Source organism: Pungitius pungitius, chromosome 12 (assembly GCF_949316345.1).
Source record: "Pungitius pungitius chromosome 12, fPunPun2.1, whole genome shotgun sequence".
NCBI lineage: Eukaryota > Metazoa > Chordata > Actinopteri > Perciformes > Gasterosteidae > Pungitius > Pungitius pungitius.
Genome location: NC_084911.1, coordinates 8,394,304 through 8,413,304, shown reverse-complemented (window position 1 = coordinate 8,413,304; position 19,001 = coordinate 8,394,304). Strand labels below are relative to the sequence as shown.

At 46.1% G+C, this 19,001-nt stretch overlaps 2 protein-coding genes across 2 annotated transcripts; both read left to right on the top strand.

Moving 5' to 3' along the window:
- Window positions 1-2,521: 2,521 nt before the first annotated feature.
- LOC119220984 (transmembrane protein 100) lies at window positions 2,522-5,666 on the top strand. Its single transcript, XM_037477363.2, has one exon. The coding sequence runs from the start codon at window positions 2,765-2,767 to the stop codon at window positions 3,146-3,148; it is 384 nt and encodes a 127-aa protein (XP_037333260.2). The 5' UTR covers window positions 2,522-2,764; the 3' UTR covers window positions 3,149-5,666.
- Window positions 5,667-8,410: 2,744 nt separating this feature from the next.
- Window positions 8,411-18,025, top strand: ccnf (cyclin F). Its single transcript, XM_037477581.2, has 17 exons — window positions 8,411-8,658; window positions 9,505-9,656; window positions 9,752-9,858; window positions 9,956-10,023; window positions 10,114-10,310; window positions 10,589-10,642; window positions 10,906-11,010; window positions 11,222-11,299; window positions 11,514-11,668; window positions 12,366-12,530; window positions 12,724-12,847; window positions 13,303-13,483; window positions 13,618-13,705; window positions 14,991-15,090; window positions 15,185-15,318; window positions 15,711-15,889; window positions 16,237-18,025. The coding sequence occupies exons 1-17, from the start codon at window positions 8,646-8,648 to the stop codon at window positions 16,680-16,682; spliced, it is 2,346 nt and encodes a 781-aa protein (XP_037333478.2). The 5' UTR covers window positions 8,411-8,645; the 3' UTR covers window positions 16,683-18,025.
- The last annotated feature ends 976 nt before the right edge of the window (window positions 18,026-19,001 follow it).

The window sequence follows — 19,001 nt, the reverse complement described above, 5'->3', positions numbered from 1 at the left end:
GTAATGTTTCTCCATCTGCTGTGTATGTTTTATATGATCCACATTGAATGACATATCATACTCATGGGGCCCATTCGGTGTCTACGTGATGTGAGAAAGTGGGTAGTTCCTCCACAAATGCTGTGTGAGGGCGTAAGTGCGATGTCGAGCGCGCTCGTAGAAGGCCCAAAAGCCTTTTGCCCACAGATGACGTGTGGATGGCAGGAGCTGTGCCAGACTGGGCAACAGGTGGCGCTGGGCTCACGCAGCAGGACGTGGGTGTTTGGGGCCCTACACACAAACCAAGAGACGTGCACACTCAACGCCAGGCTGACTCACAATGAGGCCCCGGGGGGCTGCGTTGCTGCAGGCTGGAAATGGCACGTCTCCCCCCGAGCAGAGGTAACGATTGTAAAAGATCCCCCCCCTCTCCATCAGGAGAGGGCTTGTCTGTACCAGCACCAGAAGTGCAGCCACGCGGACGGAACCCCCCCCCTCCTTGCGGTTTTGGAGTCAGTGTGCATGTGTGCGTGCGTGTGTGTGTGTGTGTGTGTGCGTGCGTGTGTGTGTGTGTGTGTATGTGTGTGTGTGTGTGTGTGTGTGTGTTAAAGTAGTAAACGAGGAGACAGGGGAGGGTCCTTGTAGATCGTGTTCACCGTTGCACGCGGGTCCCGGAGGGAGTGGCGCCTACGCAACTCGGCCTTCCCGTGACCCGCGTGCATCAGCTGCTGCCCGGCCCTGCCCAGGTTACCCGTGTCTCACCCGTGTTTTCTCACGCCTCTTTTTATTTATTTTTTGTCACACAATGGAAGATCCCAGTCCATTTCCATGGAAGAAGCCTCTTTTTCTTTCCCAGGCCGAGTTCAGTGGTCTTTTCTTTGTTACACACATTCCTTCCTACTTGGACTCTTTTTTTTTTCCTTTTTTTTCTTCCCCACCCTTTTCATTTCCCCTGTTTTTGTTTTAGCTCTGGTCAACTGCAGTGCTGGAGTCCAAGTACAAATCCCCAGAAACTGAACAGTGCTAGCAAGAATCCACTTCTCTTCTTTGACTGCCCATTGAACTTTTCTCGGGGCCCTCACAAACACATTCCTTCCCCTCTGTTACTCCTCTTATTGCTCATATAAGCTCTGTTGTAGAGTCTGCTACAGCAGGAATCAGTTTGTCCCAATAATAAAAACGTTTTTCCACCCCATCCACTGTTTTTTTTTATCAATCTAGATTGTTTCGCTGTGAGTTGAGTAGAGATGTTGACCCTGGAAATGTCAGCCTTCTCCCCAATATATCTTGTCTATGCGGTAGTGTTGCTCAATGTTTATTACCTCGTCTTCTTTTTTCGATGCAGCACCCTATTTGTGAGTTTGATTAGTGTCTAAACCAAGGAGCGTTTTTCCTGTTTTGTACAGAGGCAAGTTGGGCAGTAACATGAGGACGGGCATCCATTCATCCTTTTGCATCTACAGATGCATAGAGATGTATTTTTAAACCCCTAATTAAATAATATTTGTCTTGAGTTGCTCCTCGCCCCATGTCTCATGTTCTGCGGTTTTGAGGGATGACTTTTTAGACTTGCAGTGAGATCAAGTAGCTTTTTGCTACCCGGCTTTTCATGTTGTGCCACGTGCCTCCTCTCCTCTGAGAACCGACGGAAACCGCACGCACTCAATTCAAAAAGATTTCAGCAACAAATTGCAACAATCAATATTAACTTCACAGTTCATTTTCAAAAAGCACGGAGGCATTAAATCCAGTAATGCCTATAGCTAAAAATATAGACCTGCGTACACACATTTATCCTTCCCTATCACAGCTTTTCACGTGTGGAGGGGTGAGCTGTGTGGATTGATTTTTCTTTTCGTGGAAGACAGAGATGCTGGGGGGGGGGATCAACTACTACTGTGTTTCCTTCCGTGACCGTGTGTGTGGGTGGCAAAGCAGCGGGGGCTGCCTGTGTATTTCTGTCACGCGTGGCCATGCTCATTAGTCTATTCCCTCACATTACAGAGACACGGTCTGTTTGATGACCTCCTGTAAATCGTTGCGTCCTCGGCTGTCTGCGTGCACGTAAACTGAGGAGTGAGTGGGTGGTAATAAGATTTCTGTTTGCTGCTGGTGCAGTGGAAACCCCACCGCTACAAAATTGTCATTGGGAGGTGGCGTGTTTGCACCTTTGTGCTGTCGCCGTGGTGCGAGGTGACGTTTACAAAGTTTCCACTCTCAGGTGAAGCGGGGTTCCCATTTATTTTCTCTTTTCCAGCAGTGAGCTTCCATATTCAGTTGGGGAGGTTTTTATACTGCAGGGATATAGAAAATAAAAAAAAGACTACGATTGAGAGTCAGTGATGGGGAGAAGAAAGATGGAGCAGTTAACTCTTCTCCCCTCCCCCTTCCTGTTCCCATTCTCTCTGCTTTACTGTTTGACGTCACACAAAAGAAGACCAATCAGAGCACTTGGACTTCCCTGTTTTTCTTCCCTTGCTCCTCCCCTTCCCATGGTCCCTTATATATCCCCCCCCTGCCACTACACTCAGCAGAGTGTACAATGTGCTGCCACAGAGCCGGCAGAGAGCGAGGGAGAGAAGGATGAGTGGATATCAGCGCTGACTTAGAAGCCTATCGTTTTCTGTCATTTCTACGCTGTCCCGGGAAGCTCCTTCTCTCCTTTCTCTCTTTTTGTGCCTTTCTCCAGTTTCTCTCGGACCAGAGCCCGACTGACGGAACGTGTTCCAAGAGGCCCAGCCTGCAGCCCCGACTTCAGGAGCCCTTACCGGCTCGCCACGTCGCGATGGGCTGCACGACAGGCCACCTGGCTTGCCAACCCCAGGCCAACGCGGGGCAGGAGGGTCACTCGCTGGAGGCGGGCGGGGCCAAAGTGCCCGAGGTGCTGTCCTCTCTGGAACGCCTGTCCCAGGCCACCGGTGGCATGGAGAAGTCCTGGTACCGCTGCATCTTTCCCTTCGGGATCATCTCCCTGGTGATCGGTGTGGCAGGAACCGGGGTGACCTACACCTACAACGACCTGCCTCAGACTAAAGTGGTGTCCGTGGTTCTGCTGGTCATGGGCCTTTTGCTGCTGCTGATGGCCACCGCCTGTTGGATTGTCCACAAGAGGAAGAGAAGGAAAAAGAAAGAGGGAGGCTCGTTCTCCTCTGAGCAGTGCCCCCTGTGAAGCACACGGGGAAATCAGCGGTGGGAACTGGAAAGTAGAGACATGGCCACTGCCGGGAGAGATCACGGGGGTTGGCTGAAGCAGCCGAAACTTTCCCTCCTCTCAGCGCATAAATCCCCTCTATCCTTTATCACAGTTTGGCTCAGCAAATACCGGAAAAGAACCAAAGTGGAGAAATCATAGAGCGTGGAAGGAGAGATGGGCAGGAAGTATCTGTTTAGTCTGTAAAGTTTGGATCATTTTGGATTGACGAGGAGCCATCACCAATGCCTCACATGCTCTTTTATCATCAGACCGCAGGTGTCCAGTGTCAAAACAACCTCAGAGGAGACACACACACACACAAATATGCATTGCACACTGCATGCATATTTACTCGCACGGACACACGGCACGCCGCAGTCCTCGCTCACACATGCACCGGCAGTCAAAGTGGGAGCTCGCGCAGGACACCCAACCCGCTATGCAGGGCTGCTGCCGGAGTCAATGCCGGCGTCACCAGGCACGTCAGTCACAGCATTCCCCCTGCCGGGACAGGTGACTCTCCAAGAGGTCAGAAGTGGGCCAAAGACGGTAACCCGATACCGGGGGCCAAAAGAGCAGCGCGCCCGCGTCAGCGCCCAGCGTCATTCACTCGTCCTGTGACACCGCAGCAATGTGTTGGGAGCTTTTTTTACGCAATGGGAGAGTGGAACTTGAGTCCTGCAGGATCTTGTTGGCATCTGTGCGAACGATGAGCCGGAGAGAGAGGGCGGAGGATCCGCCCTGGGGGAGAGAAAGGTGTCTGAGAGTCTGAACTGAAAGTCTGTCGGGAGCCTTGGACTTAAAATGCTGCAAACGAAGGATTTACACATGTAGCCGCCGCGTCCACGCCAAGCGAGAGGGGCTCCTCCGAAAGGCCTTTGGCGGCCTCAGCTCCCCGCTGCGAGTGGGGGCCGCTGACTTTCCGATCGCCCTCCTTTCAACGTGCGCACATTCACGCCTCCTCCCGCCTACTGTCTTCGCGGGCCACCTCGACCCCACACAGGACAGTTCAGGATTACTGAAGGACACTACGCCAGAGGACATGCCACTGCGGGGACACTTTAACTGATCCCGCTCCCCTCGGGGGGGGGCCCCTCCCTCTTGGTGCCTTGAGCAAGCACTCATGGAAAAAGGCTCTGTTGCATTCCGCCGTTTCCATCTGAACCTCTGAGAATTTACCCCCTTGTTCTCTCTCTCTCTCTCTCGCTCTCTCTGTCTCTCTCTCTCTTTACGCCCAACAGGACTCTCCTCATTCATCACACATGCCTTCCTCCGCCCTAAATCCACAGTTTCAGACTTGATTCCCCCCCCATTTCACCATTGTTATATAGTCAAGCCGCACACACTTAAATGTAACGCTCATAGCCCACAGACATTTATCTTTATTACTCCTTGCCAAAGAAAATGGGATAATTTTGCTCTCATGGTGGAAAGTATTGAAAACCTTGTACAATCACTCACTCGAAATGTTTCTGGGGTTGCCGCTTCGCTTACTTCTCCTTCGCAAAGAGAGAGTGAATGTCGCCGCGCTCAACTCCACAGCTGTAAATAGGTGCTTTCTGTTTGCGTGGTCTCACGGGATGAGACACACTATGGCATTGTAGTCTCGTTTTATATTTTCTCCTCACTGAATGTAACACGGGAAAGAAAATAGAGATCACAGAAGTAGAAAAGGCAAAGAAAAATGTATGCGAAACAAAAGGAGCCTAGCCCATTTGTCTTCATGTAAAAGGGCCACGTAAAAGCACTCCTTTACCCCTTGAGAACTGCTTTCGGTCACCGTTTCAGTGTGCATTTTAGATGTCCTGTTGCATACTGATTGTCCCTACAAACTCTGTTAAACGAGGAAAAGGAAGGGAAGGCCGAGGGGACGAGGAGGCAGTAATGTTTTAAGACAAAAGCAGAGCTTGGGGGTCATTCCTTTTACTTGTAGGTGGTAGTGGGGAGATGTCCCTGCAGGTGGATGGCATAAGTCAAACCCTGAGCAGAGCAGTATTATTCTTAGATTCTTAGGGCGTATAATGAATTGCTGGCAGCAGCAATCACGATGCCAAGTTAATTGTTGTGTAGCACGTCTTTATGTACTGACTAAAAAACATGTTGAGTATGTTCTTTCTTAGCTCAGTGCAGTGAAGAACATTGTGCTTGCATACTTGTACTTGCCCGACTTTCAAGCTATATCGTGACGGTGAGTTGGCACTAAATGTTAATGACTGGTGACCAGAATTTGTTTGTTGGAGATGTGAAGTGAATTCCCTTCTGCCTTTTGAAAAACTAAAGGGAAGGTCTACCTCTCTGTGCTGCGGGGGACGTACCTCCCTCACCCAGTAGACAGCCTCGCTGTCTGTGCACGCTGTTTGTCACTAACGAGTGACGAGAAGTTTGTGTGCCCTCTAATATTTGGTGCTGTATATATGACAATTTTATATTTTTACTGTATATTTCTACTCATATGTACAGTTTATTTGTTGTATTAAAATGAATGTTACCCGAACACATTTGTCCGTGACCTTCTTATTTATTGCCTGAAGTGAAAGTCAATCCTGAGGATTTATTAAGTACATCACTTTCTTTTGAAATAATTTTGTTTGGGACATAACCTCAATCACAAGCGACCCAGCAAGGAGACGATCAAATTACAGTGTTTTTACTGTATTTTGAATAGTGTGCACTTTAGGTTGCAAGTCACCTCATTCAACCCAGGAAATAGAGCATTAAAAACAAACCTCTTTGGGTTGACAGGACCACCTCAGCCTCCCCTGCGCTTGAAATGTTGATGCTGTATATAGACACATTGACATGTGCTGCCAGCTTGAATGACTGGTTCAGATACTCAGCGGCTGTGTGATCCTTTGGTTGTTAGGAAAACAGGGGGGGGTGTGGGGGGGGGGCAGTAACGGGCAAGAACAACTGACACCCCCTGCTGGCAGAATACTAACACAGGCAAACTATGGACACGTTGACAAACCTTTTTATTGTCGTACAGGCCTGTGCGAGTGAGACTGGCTCAGTTCACGAAGAGTTTATTGTGTGTGTCTTTGAGCAAGATCGCATTTGATCATTCAGCAGTTGTGCTGGGGAATAGGCCGACAGGGGAGAGGAGGGGGGGGGGGGGGCAGAGTGTGTGGATGGAGTGGAAGTGGTCAGTCGGTCTGCTAGGGTCAGCGCAGTATTACAGGAAGCCAGCTGGGAGCAACTCGTCCACCTCTCAAGCTCCAGAAATTGGCTTCAAACCGGAACATTCGGTGCTGTTTGGCTTTTATCGTTATTTGAATTATTCAAAGCTGACATCGGTTTAAAATGCAAAGCCACAAAAAACAGGCAGCACGGTGTGATGATGATGATTTTATTCATATTCCTGATCAACAACATCTGTGCAAAATTCTGTTTTATTGATTAAGTCACGGCCTTCTGTTGGTTCCAAATGATAGTTTTTCATATATGCATTCTCAGTGCAGATATTGTAATGGAAACATATCTGATTAGAAGCTATTGGATTTAATCACTCGGATAATTGAGAGTGTGGGGGACACCCACACTCGCCGCAAACTGATTTATGTTAATTATTTTTGGATGAACTTGAGGCATTGCAAACCCAACCAAAATGTATCTTATTCCTATCTAACTTCCTATGTTCTCTTAGTCTTCTGTCTCCTTTTTCGAAGATAATTCTACAAATGTCAGTCTTATAGAAGACAAAAGCTTTTTTTCGAAAATGTTTTATTGATTAATACCTTGATGCATCAGGACAGCTCTTGTGAAGGTGTGAATGCATGGCTCTCCCATCTGGCTCTCAGATCAAACCAAATTGCTTCCTGCGGGAGGCAGCAGATTTGTAACGACGTGTTTCCAGATGAATTATGCTATAAATAATCTTTGTTTGGGGAACAAACCTGTGGACGGAGCCACTGTTTTGTAAGCCCATTGCACACAGGTTTTATTGGTAGAATTGTTTTCAATTCAGACTGAAAGCACAAATGGATTGCTTTCCCCTGGCTCCATTACTGGTTACGGGTCACTTTGTGTTTTGCTGAGAAAATGGTTGGGGTTTCTATGGAAACAGTAACTGCATCAAATTGACAATGTCACAGCCTCTGCCCCGTTTGAGGTCATTCACAAGATAACTTTATTATACGACACTTTGAGTAAATGCAGCAAGAATAACATGTCTCGATGAAAACAGAGACCATTCAAAATCATGTGTTTTCTTTATTCACCATCACACGGAGGCTTACTACCTTTATAGGAAACCTTCTTTATTGGATTGCATTATTGGTGTTTGCACTAAGCTTTGAAATATACATACCAATATTGTTTGTTTTAACATACAAAAACATTTTCTACTCTACTTCTACTTAAAATGAGTGACGGTTGAACAAAAGCTATTGAAGGTGATGATGACATTGGGCGAGCTGGAGATCAATAGTGAGTCTGAAAGGCACCAATGATTGATACTAGTAGTGTACTCTGCTTCTTTATTACCCTCTTTTAAAGAGCAGCAAAGAAGCAAGAGGGTCCGGGTACCTTTGGAGATCTGTTCTCAAAGGAAATATGAATGCATGTGTGTGAATGAATTTTGATTACTTTGATACTAAGGATCTTGTATCTTACTCAAAATGGTACAAAGGTGTTTCATACGCATTACAATGGCTTTTGAAAACGACATTCTGAACCTAATGTGGGGTTATTCAATTACAATTTGCAGAAATTGTAATCATTTCACATTTTTTAAATCTTTACAAAATATTTGTTGAACAGCTTGGCGAAAACTGTAAAACAAATCCAAAAATACGTGCTGCTCAAAGCACTTTCTCTGTTTTTTTCTGGAAAACTTCCTACATTGCCATAATAAAAAGTAATTTCTGAATAGGTTTGACACTGTCCCTTTAAATAGGGTACCTTTAAACTGCATTTCATGTTTTACTACCTTTCCCTGTCTACGATGAAGAGGTGGGTCTTGGGGCTTAATCGTCATCAGGTCAACCAATCATATTCATTCCTTGGCGAGCGCGTAGTTCGAAATAGCATTACGTTGTCCAATAATCTTGGGATATTCTACATTTTATAAAATCTACCCAATCATTACAACAGCTCTTGGCGCTGGCCAATCAAAGCACTACTATGCGGCAAAGAGGCGTCAGCAGGTTCGACCAATAGGATTGAATATTCTGTTTAAACGGTGGGAGTGGGCGGTCTTAGAGTAGCTTTGGGGCGGGTCCAACAAGCGGGGACGCGTGCATGAATTTGAATTCAGGCAATAGCTAACAACTTGTTGAGGCTTTAGCCAACTACTGCAGCAAATTAGAGACAGCGAGCAGTGCTGTACCACTGTATAATACCTGTTCCGGTAAAATATTGTGTAAAGTTTGAGTGTAAAAATTAACTAGTATCGCTGTAACTTTTAAATCTGTTGCTCAGTGCTGTAACGTTAGCTGCAGGGATCGCTTTTAGAAGAGGGACACTGGACAAGGCAATGAAAGCGGGCGGTAAGTACCTAAAGTCAACCTAAACCCACTTCTACTAATACAAATAAAGCCACGACTTATCGGGAAGCCAGTGTTTGTGGACGTGCGTTTGATTGTCCTAATTTAACAGTTAGCACTTGTTAGAGACTCCGTTAGGTGACGTAACGTTAGCCATGGAAACCTGCTCTAAGTACCAGACGTTAAGTTGGTTTCAAACGCTTAATATTTGACAAACATGTCCGCCTCCTGTTACTGAAAGCGTTTGTGATCATTAAAAACTGTTTATTTTTCCTTCCCATCTGTATTATTAAACCCAGCCGTAACCTAACGTTAGTTGACGCACAGGAGGGAAATTTGGGCGCTCACTTGGTTTGACTTTTCCCAGTCGGGTGCTCGTCTCTCCGCCGTTAGAAATAGAAAACTCAAGTTAATGGTTACAACAACTTTGTTTTTTTTTTCTCCACAAGCTTCTTCTGATCATTTTGATGCGATCATCTTTCAACGTATTTCGATCATTTGCGCATTCAAACAGAGGGAACGAGCAGACCACCTGGGGGTGCCTGACGTTGGGCTTTTTGAATGTGGAGCCATAACTTTCCCCCTCGCTGTCTCCTCGTCACATCGCGCACACACCGGCTACTGGCCTGTTTTAAATCAAGTGCACATATTTATCTGACATTGATGTGATCTTTAGTGTGTGGGTCTTGCACCATGTGAAATGCTTTTGGATGATTGTGTGTGTGTGTGTGTGGTCCTACAATATGTTTAACACTTTATTGCTTCTTGCAAAACAAGAAGTGTTGCAAACCTGTTATTAAAAGTGTATGACATATCTCATTTTTTTTTTATTCCCTTTTCCGTCTTCAGTCCACTGTCGTTGTTCAAAATGCTACTCTGTCCCGGTACGGAAGCGGGTGCGTAAGCGAACTCCAGCCCTGACCCTGCTGTCCCTGCCCGAGGAGGTCCTCCTCTGCGTGCTCCAGTGCCTCTCGGCCGAGGACCTGCTGTCTGTCCGAGCCGTGAGTAGACCCTCTGTGCCCGCTGTAACGCTACCCCCCGGCCTTGTATGCGCCGTGTCGTCCCAGATCTGTGATGGATACCTTGACCGTTGCAGGTTCACTCCCAGTTGCGAGACATCGTTGACAACCACTCAAGTGTGTGGGCCAGGGTCAGTTTCAGGGACACGTGGCCGTCCCCCGGCACCGTCTGGCTATTTGAGAGGTACGGTCCCTTGTGTCGAATGCAAACGAAAGCCCATCTACCTTTCACAGCTGCTGCGTGTCTTATTTCAATTATTAACTGGAAACATCTCTTTCAGAGCCGCTGATAAAGGGAATTTTGAAGCCGCTGTGAAGCTAGGGATTGCTTATTTGTACAACGAAGGACGTAAGTTGAGCACTTCTCGGCTATATTGCAAGAAAACGACTCCCACGAGTGATTGGTGCCCCTCACTTATGCTTCGCTTCCCTGCACCAGCGTTGTTGAGCGACGAGGGGCGAGCTGATGTCTGTGGTCGCAAGGCGTCCCACTTCTTCAGCCTGGCAGAGAGCCTGCGCTCTCCCACCACGGATCCCTTCGTCTGGGTGTTCATTCGCCCGCCGTGGTCACCCACCGGCAGCTGCTGCAAGGCCGTGGTGTTCGACCGTCTCAAGGCCGAGTGTGAAGACAACGTGGTAGGTTTGCCTCTGAATGTGAAAACTTGCCTCCTTATTAAACCCACGTCTACGAACCAGTTGGTTGCATTCATTTTTAGCACAAAGTTGTTCTTAGTTTCCCTTTTTATTCACTAGCCACGATTTGATCAAGTCAATGCATTTGAAAATATCGACCACGTTCGTGCTTTTCTGCTTTTGGCCACGATACCATCAAATGCATACAGTATTTTTATAAGATGAATAATCCCAATTATATCGATCAAGTGTTCATCAGTTTATTTGTCTCCTCTCTACAGGAGAAGAGAGGACCCTTGTTGCACTGTTTGGCCAGAGTTCTGCAGCTGTTTGAAGTGAGTGTTCGGGTGTGGCGACACAAGTTTCTATTGGATCTCATGGGGGAGGAGTTTTCTGCTCCTTTTGGTATCACACTGCGGTTTCATCCACCCATAATGGTGGTCCTTCTTGCAGCCTTGGTATCCTTTGTTCTTTTGATTGTATGATAAATGACATCACATCACATAGCTAGCTTTGTTAGCATCTGAGGACAGACCACCGTTTCACTTTGTTTAGTAAGATATTTCACTCATATCAGGATCTGTGGTACCTTTTCCAGGGCGACGCAAGACGCTCAGAGGCCATATCTATGTTGGAGGAGTCGTCACAGGCGGGCTGTCTACAGAGCTCCTACATGTTGTGGGAGCACAACCGGAAAGCAGCTGTGAGTGAGAATCTCTATAGTTCCACTTGGTTACATTGACATTATTTATGTCGGCGGAGTTTCTCCATGTCAAGAGTTTAAAAAGTGTTACATTTAATATAAGAATAGCAAGAAACAAATGCTGTTATTGATGCCAGAATATTTACTGAGAAACGGTAAAAATATGTATATGCTTTAAAAAAATATTATATTTTTATGTAATCTTTTTCAGATGGCAGATCCAGGCAGATACCTCCAGTATATCCGAACCCTCAGGGACTATGCTGGCAAAGGATGCTGGGAGGCACAGGTGTGTGTGTTTGCGGGATTAAAGTCAAATACTTGGCAGTAAATGTATTGCAGCAGTTGATCTGAAGTGTTATGGTGCCCTTTCAGTTTTGTGATGGCCTTTTTGTCTTTATTTTCCCTCGGTGGTTCGCTTTAATGATGCAGAAGACCGTAATGTGATTTGTCTCTCCCTTATTGTTTGTAGTGTTTTCAATAGTTGTGTGTCCTTTCCTCAGCTCTCCTTGGCTAAAGTGTGCAGCGGTGGGAATCCGCTGGGCCTGGAGTCGAAGGCCTGCTCTGACCTGGTGGCTCAGCTCTTCGGTTCCTCCAGCCCGACTCCACAGCACTGCCCCCAGGGCGTCCTGAGACAAGGCATTAAAGACACCATGAGGTAGACCGAAACTCCAGCATGACATCACTGACATGACCTCAAATCATTATGGTCTTATTATCTGCCCAGACAAATGAATGTCCCTGTGAGTCAATGCGATGACTCGCTGTTTTCCGATCATCTCGGCTTTCTCGAATGGCGTTACAATCGAGTCGACTTAACGGAACACCAGAACATGTGGTTTCTCGGACGATGGGGTTAACCTTTTTGCCTTTTAGAGGCATGGGACAAAACAAAATGGTTTCAACTGGGGATTTGGACGTTACGGCTGAAATGTTTATGATCTCCACTAGTTTAGGGCATCTGCAACAATCAACAAAACTACACAGATCCACAACGACCCGTCTTTGTGGGAACGTGCTGTGGACCCCTCAAGTCCAAATCAGAACCAGTTGGCAGTTGCTTAGTTACATCATCCCCGACACAGCTTGCTCAACCTGTGAAAAAGTGGACGATTCACAGTGCTCTGCTGGAACCAAAAAGTGAAGGAAAGACCCCCATAAATCGTGCACGATACGTGCGCTGCAGGTGTAGCCACATCCGCTCCACACACACAGTCCTCTTCCATGGCCTGGATGTAAGGCCTAGAGACGTTGCTCTTTGGCCTCTTTTTACACTGTTAAGATACACTCGAATCTTCATCAATGATGTTTATTCCACTGTTTGATCTTCCATTCCTGCTCGTGTGCCCGTCTAGGTACATCCTGGTGGACTGGCTGGTGGAGGTGACGACCATGAAGGATTTCTCCAGCCTGACGCTGCATGTGACCGTAGGTTGTGTGGACCGCTACCTGGCTCTGCGCTCCGTCCCCAAAGCTCGTCTCCAGTTATTGGGAATCGCCTGCATGGTGGTTTGTACACGGTGAGAACGCACACAAACCTATTTTACTTTTAATGAAATACCCTTCGTAAGTGGGAGGTACCAGCTTTGTGGAAGGAGGATTTTTAGGCTCTTTTTGGGGAAGTTTGACATTTGAATGATCCATCTCTTTTTTTGTTTGACTTCTAGATTAAAATGCTATATCTTTTTAACGTTTGGTTATTTTTGTTTTCAGCTACATCAGTAAAGAAATCCTGACCATACGAGAAGCTGTCTGGCTTACTGACAACACCTACAAATATGAAGACCTGGTCCGAATGATGGGGGAGGTTGTCTCTGTGCTGGAGGGAAAGATCAGGGTGAGTACAACAAACTCCCCCTCCCCCCATAGAGAAAAGAGTATAAGATTATTTCAACAAAAATACGTACGGCCGTTGTTTAAAAATCTAATCAAGAGTGTAATTCACTAAAATCAGCAGGGGGAGGCACGAAGAAACAGCTGCTGGCGGCTCGTGTCTCTTCCTCTCGTTGGCCGCCGCTCTGCTTCCCTGTGGTTCCCCTTCTGTCTGCGGATAGCTCTAATGTTACATGCATACATATTCCAAAGGGAACCGTGTCTGTATCTCCTGGTGTGAATACTACGACAAACACATGAAGATTATAAAGATTCAATTTGATTGCCCCCTCCCCTCCATAACCCCATAAAAGGAAAGACTTGAACGATTCAATTGGACTGTACTGGAAGAGACTTGAATCTTTGAACTTAATTTGAACCTTTCCCACATAAAGAGTGACTTCATGCTCTCCCCCTCAGAGCCCCACCCTGCTGGACTACGGCGAGGTGCTGCTGTCCCTGCTCCCGCTGGAGAGGCGGACCACCCACTTGTTCAGCTACATCTGTGAGCTGTCGCTGCTCTACTCGGCTCTCTCCACACCACCACCCTCCAAGCTGGCCTGCGCTGTACTACTGCTCGCACGAGCCCTGCATCACTATGGTAACAAAACACGCCGACTTTGAACCAAGACACTTGGTTGTAAATATTACATTTTCAAAGGAATATAGTTTACGGCCTTAGTTGAGCGTCGCGTTTATGTTCCCTGTGACTCATTACGGTCTCCCTCTGTGCAGCTCCCCTCTGGCCCAGCCAGTTAGTCGGCTACACAGGCTTCTCCAAGGCACACCTCGCCCCCCTGTCTGTGCTGCTGTATGTCAAGTGGTATGTATCTCACTCCTTTATGCGGTTCTACTGTTGTGGACTTTGCACGGCCTGGCATAGAAATTGTATCTATTCTTAAAAGGACACTTAACAATACACTTAATCTAAAAAAATCCATGCTGATCAAAGATATTCTCAAATAATAATCCACAAAATAATCGAATTGGCGCTGTTGCCAAGGAAAGTTGAGTTTATATGTCTGTGCTATTCTCCTTCACAGCATAAAAGGAATAGATGACGTGACATGAGCGTACCTAAACCGTTTATCTTTTTCATCTTGTGAGCTTTGGAAACAAACGAGAGCCTGCTTGCTCGTCACAGGGTCCATATTCCAAGGGCTCTGAGGGTTTCCAACTAAGCGATCTTTACTTAAGCAGCAAGGTACTTAAGGGCGGTACTGTCTCGTCAATAATGGTACAGTTCAAGGGTGTTGTTAGGAAAACGTTGAATTGTACATAATTGACAATGCAGAACCACCTTGAGTACCTTTATTGCTTTTAAAAATACGGTTGCCAGCAACATTATAAGTAGTATGCAAATGGTAAGCTGCCTTTCAGCTCAAAATAGTTGCAGCCACCAAATGTTGTGTATCTCATTTCAGTAGCCTAGAGAAAATGGTCCCCCTCTGTGTGTCTGTTGCATAGCAACAGACAAACAGCATTGAGAACATCACGTTTGTTAGCCTAGCACCAAATGTTTGTTGACGATTAGCTAGGAGATTGACATCAATTTGTGCGTCGTCCGAAAACCTCCCAGGTCTCCGTGACGACGTCCACCTTAGTTGTCCTCTTTGGCTAACCGCTCATCATCACTGTGCCCAAAATGTGAAAGTTTAAACATCTAACAACAATGCTATAATTTCTCAAACACAATCTAGTATCGAAAGATAAAGCAAACATTTCCACAGGGACCTTTTACTGAGTGATGACACCTGTCTGTCTGATAAGCTACGGCATGCTCATTTAGCCACAGTGGTTTGTCTCAGAAAGTTACGGTTTGAAAGCCAACGTGTAGCCCGGCGAGGCCAAAGAGACGGTAGGAATCATTTGGATTGGAGATCTGAGAGATGAGGGAGGGGAAGTAGTGAGGAGGGGGAGGGGGGGTGTGATTCACCAGCTGAGTCACACAAAAGGGCCTCAGGGTGAGTCACTTTGACAGGTGAGCATTGTATCGACAAACTGTAATTTTTCAAATGGACAAGTAACAAGATTTGTCCCCAAGAGTTGATTACAGCGGTGCGGCAAGTGGATTTAAAATATATTTTTTTTCCATGTCGTTGTCTCAGTTTCAGTGAAGATGTTCCCAAAGACTACAGACACGTGTCTCTTACTGGTGTCAGGCAGCGGTTTGAAGATGAGGCCTTCCAAAACATCAGCAAAGAAAAGGTACCTCATATATTTGGCATCGCCATTACAGGAACACAACGCCAACATTGTTTGTCAGACTGGTTATTTAAAATAACTTCATGGCTTCCACAAGGTGATGGATTTTAAAGAGCTGTGTCAGATCTTGGAAATTCCTGAGATGGAGCCTCAGATGGAGCCTCCCAGTCCCACTGGTCAACCGGCCGACATCCGCACCTTCCTCGCCTCTCCATCCAGCAGCAACAAGAGGTAACGCACAACAGGAGAAGCCCTTTATATGTCTTGTATAACTTCAAGAAACATTTGAATATAGGCAACTATATTGTGCATACCGTTGCTCTATAGAGTAGTCCTGTTTTTTGGCATTGTCTGCTGTATTCATTAACCTGTGTATATAGAAGCTTTTGTTACTCAAATTTGCATTTTTATTTTCAAAGTAAGGGCCTGGACTGTGTAGAGAACACAAATCAGCAATTTTTCATTTCTTTGTAGCTTTACGTTTATGTGTCTTTAATAGCAACCCTGTCTGTTTTTAGAAACAAAAACCAATATAACAACCTTCCCCAGAAGGTGTCCGTAAATACCATCTGTGAGATGCTCCGGTGACTCACTGTAACACACGTGTCCACTTTCTCCCCTAGGAGACGGGATGACGCCATGCATGCCCACAGAGCCAGCTTTGTGGCCACACCCACAGAGGAGCTGTCCAATCAGGAGGAGACGCTGCTAGGCAACATATTGGACTGGAGCCTGGACACTTCCTCTTCCGGTTATGAGGGGGACCGGGAGGAGGAGAGCGAGGGAGAGAGGGACTGCGATTGTGAGTGTTGACACACGAAAAAATGGAAAGGGGCTACACTTATTCCGATTTGGCTACTCGCAGTCTCAGAGGTGCAATGCATACACATTAACTAATCTATACTCTATATATATATATACTGTATATACATGCAGGCATGTGTGGGGGATAATGCATGAGTCAGTTGCTCAGCTCATTAAGCCACTTGAGTTGAACCTGCATGATGAACCAGCACATAAATTCAGGCTTTAATTCAGGCCGTCTGACATTGACAAATGAGGATGGATGATGGTAGATGTGCAGTGTGTCAAAATGTGTGTGTCCAAAAGGATTCATTGTGTTAAACTCTGACACTTTTCTGTTAACAGCCTCCATGATCTCCATCAAACTGCCCTCGCTGACTGATGCAGACGAGAGGCTCGAGCACTGCAGAGCCATGTCCAGCGACGACGACAGCTTCTCCGAAGCGGAAAAGGAGGTGTGCAAGGATGGCAAAGACCAGGAGTCCCTTTCCTTTACCACAGAGTTTAACACTTCGGGATACTCGTCTGTCCAGAGTGCTAGCCCCTCGTCCACAAGCTCCTCCTCCACCCTCATGCCCGGCACGTTCAAGTCATTCAGCAATTCCCTGGGCAAGGGCCCCGCGGATGGCCAGCCAGGCTTCCGCCTTTTGGTGCCCATGCAGAGGCCCCGGGGCACCTCAAGCAAACAGGTGAAGAGGAAGAACTCAGCCGCTCACAGTAACGGTGAAGTGGAAAGAGAAGAGGGGGACGGACACGGGTGTTGTGCTTTTGCAGGCTTTCTGAGCCTATAGAGGTGTTGTCCAATTGGCCTCGAGCCGATCTGAGAGCCCCTACTCAGTTATGATCCTCCAGCACTTTTCTTGAGTTGTCGATGCTGCTCCTCGCTCCTTTCAGTCTGCACTGAGCCGGCAATTGCCAAAAGATCAAGAGACGTTCAAGTCAGGGGAATACAAATGGAATGACATGAAACCTTTCTAACCACGTTACATTATATTTACAGTTTTACAAGCATGGTACAATGACATACCTCACATGAACTTAGACAGTCTGCTCTGAAACCACTGGAACACAACGTGACTTTCCTCAGGAACTTTTCTGTTGTCCAACAGCCTTTCTACAGAAACCTATCTCAGATTATGTCAAATATATGAAGCCGCGTGGGCTTATTTTCAGGGGATGAAAAACAAAGAAAGTGTTCATAGTCTAACTCATTTGTAGTAAAATCTTCAACATGGCTGTCATCTTATTGTGATTGTTTTGGTTATCATAGTTTCTGATATGCACAGTCAGTACAAGACTTATCTTGTAGTTTGTGAATGTCAACAGGAGGTTACTATTCTCGTCTATGTCTGCATCTGAAGCCTAAAATAATGATTGTGTGGAATCGGTTCCGTTTTTCTTTTGTTGGATGGAGCATCTACATTTATAGAAACAGCTGTGAAATTACTTTTGGTAGTTATTGTCTTCTAGAGTGCATCTATACGCCTGCATTTTGGTCCATGGTCTTTTTGGACCTAAAGAAAGAGAGGAAGTGTGCGGATGTCCACCCTACCAGTTTGAGCCACGTTAATATGTTAGAAACAACTAATATTAAGATGTTTGCTGTCGATGTTGACATTACATGTTCAGTAGGTTATGCTCATAATAGAATTATTCCTGCTCAACCCACTTTTCCTCCCATCCGAAAAAGGCCGATCAATTTTATCATCACAGGAGGTTAATTCAATGCAATGTGACCATTTCCCTGCTCTAACAATCAATACAAGTGTTTTTGAATGAATTTGCTTTGCCCTCACGGAGTGAAAGAACTTCAGACACTAATGGAAAATGTTTAACTGATGGGGTTTTGAAATGACTAAGCCACAGTACACGATATCAAAAAGCCTGTGACTGACTGTAAATACATTTTTAACTGTTATGCTAGGTTGGTTATAATCTGTTTATAACCAGTTTTTATTAATGTACATAGTACTATATGTATACATGGAGAAAGACAAGGAACTTGCCACTACTACTTGAAACTTCATTCCAAAAAGGCAGTTTTCTTTGAATCTTTCTACCCTACAGTGTTTTCTCAACAGACCTGTGATGTGAATATGTAATTTTATATGGAGTTTAAATAAAAGAGGTCATCATGCAAGTTTCATTTTAGTGTGACTTATTATGCCACCACGCAAACACAATTAAATAATTATTCTGATATGATTTCCATCAATAGCTTATTGAAAACATTTAATTTCATCTGCTGTGGTTTTGCTACCCCCAGTGCTAAATTTTATTTATATATACTGTATATACACAATGCTAATTTCCAGGCCTGGAAAAGTCATGGACAAAAATAAAATCACAGGTTTTGGAAAAGTCATGGACATTTTTATTTTATATTTTCATGTGGTTCATTTAAGATACGTTTCAAATAATTCATATGGCTTTAAAGATAGAAGCTTAAAATATGAGCAGCACGCTCTCACGCAGCGCAAATAGTTCGCTCCGTGGTTCTGTGAACGCAACTTAAGTGGAAAGTGAGAAACAGCGAGTTTAAAGTGTGCTCTTTGGCCCTGAGCGACAGAAGCAAAGCCTGCCGGTTTTAACTTCACGTGTTAAAAGATTTACACATTTCATCATATGTTTTAGCTTGGCCGGAGAATCGGAGCAGCGGGGGCGGTGTTGCACTCGCTCTACCGCACCGTTGTGACGAAAAGAGCTGAGCCGAAAGGCAAAGCTCTCAATCTACCGGCCAATCTACATTCCTACCCTCACCTGTGGTCATGAAGGATGGGTCGTGACCGAAAGAACTAGGTCACGGGTACGGAATGGGTTTCCTCAGGAGAGTGGCTGGCGTCTCTCTTAGAGATTTAATGAGAAGCTCAGCGCTGAAAGGAGCCAGTTGAGGTGGTTTGGGCATCTGGTCAGGATGCCCCCTGGACGCCTCCCCTTGGGAGGTGTTCCAGGCACGGCCAGCTGGGAAGGGGAAGACCCAGGACTAGGTGGAGAGATAATATCTCTGCACTGGCCCGGGAACGCCTTGGGATCCCCCAGTCAGACCTGGTAGATGTGGCCCGGGAAAGGGAAGTTTGGGGTCCCCTGCTGGAGCTGTTGCCCCCGAGCCC

Excerpts from the sequence above, each read along its gene's own strand:
- LOC119220984 (XM_037477363.2), top strand. The coding sequence starts at position 2,765 with ATGGGCTGCACGACAGGCCACCTGGCTTGCCAACCCCAGGCCAACGCG.
- ccnf (XM_037477581.2), top strand. Across the intron at positions 9,657-9,751 it reads ACCTGCTGTCTGTCCGAGCC|GTTCACTCCCAGTTGCGAGA; the intron begins GTGAGTAGACCC and ends TGACCGTTGCAG. Across the intron at positions 13,484-13,617 it reads ACGAGCCCTGCATCACTATG|CTCCCCTCTGGCCCAGCCAG; the intron begins GTAACAAAACAC and ends CCCTCTGTGCAG.